This window comes from Sceloporus undulatus, unplaced genomic scaffold, assembly GCF_019175285.1.
Source record: "Sceloporus undulatus isolate JIND9_A2432 ecotype Alabama unplaced genomic scaffold, SceUnd_v1.1 scaffold_3730, whole genome shotgun sequence".
NCBI classification, from domain to species: domain Eukaryota; kingdom Metazoa; phylum Chordata; class Lepidosauria; order Squamata; family Phrynosomatidae; genus Sceloporus; species Sceloporus undulatus.
In genome coordinates, this window is record NW_024806650.1 from 1 (window position 1) to 3,935 (window position 3,935).

General features: G+C 49.7%; 1 protein-coding gene across 1 annotated transcript; it reads left to right on the forward strand.

The window, feature by feature from the left end:
* Nucleotides 1-3: 3 nt before the first annotated feature.
* Nucleotides 4-3,256, forward strand: TPP1 (tripeptidyl peptidase 1; the record flags this gene model as incomplete). The annotated part of the gene is made up of 4 exons (XM_042444178.1): nucleotides 4-102; nucleotides 1,423-1,581; nucleotides 2,335-2,472; nucleotides 2,601-3,256. Coding segments are annotated over 4 exons (534 nt in total), but the record flags the coding sequence as incomplete, so codon positions are not given.
* Nucleotides 3,257-3,935: the final 679 nt, after the last annotated feature.

Genomic DNA, 3,935 nt, shown 5'->3' on the forward strand with positions numbered 1-3,935 from the left:
GGGGGGACCTCCTTCCAGCACCCCTTCCTAGTGAGCGCCGAGATCTCCGACTACATCAGTGGCGGTGGTTTCAGCAATGTTTTCCCCATGCCCAAATTCCAGGTGAGCCCTTGAACAAATTGTGAATTTTAAATGTGGATTGTTTTAATATGTGTGCATCTTATTTTTCATTTGAAATTGATGTGTGTTTCAGCTGATGCAGTTTCTCTGTTAATAGTTGTTGTTCCCCGTCTTGACCCACGGGGAGAGAAATACAGTCGGCCCTCCACAAATGCAGATTTGACTACTGCAGATTTGATTAGTATGTTCTCTCTAGGAATCTAGCTCCTCCAGCGAGATTCTGTCATCAGCCTCTGCAAAAGGTCACAAGGAAGGGCCTAGAGATTCCTAGAGAGAACACTGCTCTAGGCATTTGTAGGAACTCCAGCTCAGTTCTCTAATCAACCTCTGACAGGTGTTGACCTAGGATTGTCCTGGAGGACCTAGATTCCTAGAGAGATGTTTTCTTGGGTTAAAAAAATAGTATTTCTTCATGCTTTGGTGAGGCCTCACCTGGAATAATGCTGTGTCCAGTTCTGGTCACAATTCAAAAAGGATGTTGAGAAACTGCAGCCATGTGTCCAAAGCAGAGCAACTAAAATGGTGAAGGGCCTGGAAACCAGGCCCTATGAGGAAAGACTTAGGGAGCTGGGGATGTTTAGCCTGGAAAAGAGACAGTTAAGAGGTGATATGATAGCCTTGTTTAAATATTTGAAGGGATGTCATATTGAGGAGGGAGCAAGCTTGTTTTCTGCTGCTCCAGAGAACAGGATCCGGAACAATGGATGCAAACTATAGGTCAAGGGATTCCACCTGAACATTAGGAGGAACTTGATAGCAAGAGCTGTTTGACAGTGAGACATGAGCCCTCAGAAAGTGGTGGATTCTCCCTCTTTGGAGGTTTTTAAACAGATGCTGGAGGGCCATGTGTGGGGGGTGCTTTGATTTGGTGTTCCTGCCTTGCAGAATGGGGTTGGACTGGATGACCCTTGGAGTCTCTCCCGACTATGATTCTGTGATTCATTTGTCCTTTTCCACTTCTATGTCTCTAACCCCATCTAGTGTGGAGGACTCACTGCTGTTTTTATTATTGTTGTACACTTATTGCCTGCCCCTCTGTTTGCATGCCTCCCATACACAGCCATGCCTGGGCCTGGCACTGGCCTGGTTGTATAGCCATACACAGACCTTACACATACACACACACACACACCACACGCTGCATGCCTGGTGACCAATCTTATGGAGCTGCTGAGTAGGATGTGTGTTTGTTTGTGTTCAACACAAGGAAGTTCTGGTTGGCATGGATGGGGTGGGTGAAGGTTGTGCCCGCGGTCAGCCTGGCTGCATCCCCTACCTCTGCTTCACTCACCCCCTCGACAGGTGGCCGCTGTGAAGCGCTTCCTCAGCACGGCTACTCATCTGCCCCCCTCCAGCTACTACAACAGCACCGGGAGGGCCTACCCAGACCTGGCCGCCTTGTCCGACAACTACTGGGTGGTGTCCAACCGGATCCCGCTGCCCTGGGTCTCCGGCACCTCCGTGAGTAGGGGGCTGTGTTGGGGGTGGAGGGCACTCATAACCACAAAGGAGGACAAGGCACCACAAAATGTAGGACATGACCAATAAAACCTAAAAACACTTGTATAAATATAAATACATTTCAGGTGGTGTCTTTACTGTCTTTTATTATCCATATTTTTTCTGATTAATTTATCTTTGTTAAAATTCCTTGTTGGCCTGAAATATACTTACAGAACTTGGAGCAAAGCAAATGCTTAACATTGTACTCTACTAGCAACAAAGCCTTAACATTTAAATTATTCCTTTCATTTGTCCATTGTGCTGAAATTAAAGTGAGGGAAACCCTTTCAACATTTGCTTTGCGTCTAGAAGCAGCCCGTTGCCTAACAGGTTTGCTGTCCATTTCCCCTTCGAGAAACAACAAAAGTGCCTTGAGCTCTGGGTGCGAGTTCTGTCTGCTGCTGCTCCTAGGAAAAAAGAACTTCAGAAGGATTACTCTTATCCTATTTGCAGGCTGTTAAGTAGACCAAGTTCTCGAAGGGGAACAGCAAACATGGTGTTACTCAGTGGGCTTCTTAGTGGTGCTCAGAATGAAGGACATTTTGGGAATTTCTGCTGGTCAAAAGGCTTAAATGTAAGGCATGAACTGGAAAAGAACCTCCACTTTCACCCCTTTCTCATGACTTCCCCCCACTTTCCTGTGCCCCCTATGCCAGGAGAACCTTGGTCTGGAATAACTGGGGCATGGGGGTCTCTTGTGTCCCGTTCCAGGCCTCAACGCCGGTGGTGGCTGGAGTCTTTGCGCTGATCAATGACCGCCGCCTGCAGCGTGGGTTGCCCCCACTGGGCTTCCTCAATCCAGTCCTCTACCGGCTCCAGGATCAGGGCCATGGCACTGCCCTCTATGATGTAAGTGTGCATGGGGTGAACCTCCCACACCCGTGGCCCTGTGTGTTTGTGGGGAAGGGAGTCCATGCCCTCTTGAGAAAGTGTCAGTCTCATTCAGATGCCCACCCTCTCCTTCCCTTTTCTCCTAGGTCACCACCGGGTGCCACCTCTCCTGCTTGGACGCCACTGTGGAGGGCCAGGGATTCTGCGCCACTCCGTCCTGGGACCCTGTCACTGGCTGGGGGACCCCCAACTTCCCGGAGCTCCTGCGTGCCCTGCTGGGCTAGTGGCCCCAGTGGGTATGGGTGGGGGGTATGCATTAGAATGAATGCCCCTTCCCCAGACACGTTTTTGTGGCAGGAAATGGTGTCCTGTGCCACTCCTATGCCCATAGACCCTGGTGCTGGGGAGAGGGCATTGGAAGGAGCCTGCTTGTGGAATTGGTGGATTAGGGGCTAATTTGGGGGGGGCAAGGGCTGCCCTGTGGTGGCCATGCTTTTCTTCCATTTGTCCAGCCAAGGAGGGGAAGGACTGGCCAGTGTGGGGCCCCTGGCCCATGGCCTTCCCCTCCTTGCCCAGGTAGGAGGAAGATGGATGGGTGGCATGAGGCAGGCCTCTATTGGTGTGGGTATGGGGCATGTCCTACCAGAGAGGAGAGTCCCAATGCCAGCCCTGAGCAGAAGACCTCTGCAGTACCCAGCCAAAGGAGAAGGACTCTGGCCCAGTGTGGCACCTATTCTCCCAGGGCAATGCTTGTGGGGCAGGAAGCCATCTGTCCAAGGCAATAAACCCATGGAGCTGCTGACTAGATGTGTGCATGTCTTGTGGGCAGGGGGCTGCCCATTGCTATGGGGCTGGGTGGGTGGGAGGGAGGCAGATTAGGAGGAGTGGCTAATACCCCAGAAGCAGTCTTGCCAACAAGCCTCAATTCCCCAGAATGTTTTGCCAAAATCCCCGGAATTCCACAATATTATTATTATTATTATTATTATTATTATTATTATTATTATTATCAAAATGCCCAGAAAGAAATTAATTAAATTCCCCAGATTCTGGGGAATTCACTGGAAATTGGGGAACAACCCGCCCAGAGGAGAGGCTCAAAATTCAAAGTGACCTTATTAGATTAGAAAGGCCAATGCTAACAGAAGGAATTCCAGTATGAAGAAATGTAAGGCACTGCACTTAGGCAGAAAAAATGAAATGCCTAGATGTAGGATGAGGGATACCTAGCTTAGCAACAGTACATAGGAAAGGGCTCTGGGAGTCCTACAAGACCACAAGTTGAACATGAGTCAAGACTGTGATGCAGCGGCTAAAAAGGCCAATGCGATTCTATGCAGCATCAATAGAAGTGTAGTGTCTCGATCAAGGGAAGTAACAGTGCCACTCTGTTCTGCTCTGGTCAGGCCCCACCTGGAATCCAGTTCTGTGCACCACAATTCAAAAAGGACATTGAGAAACTGGAGCCATGGGTCCAGAGG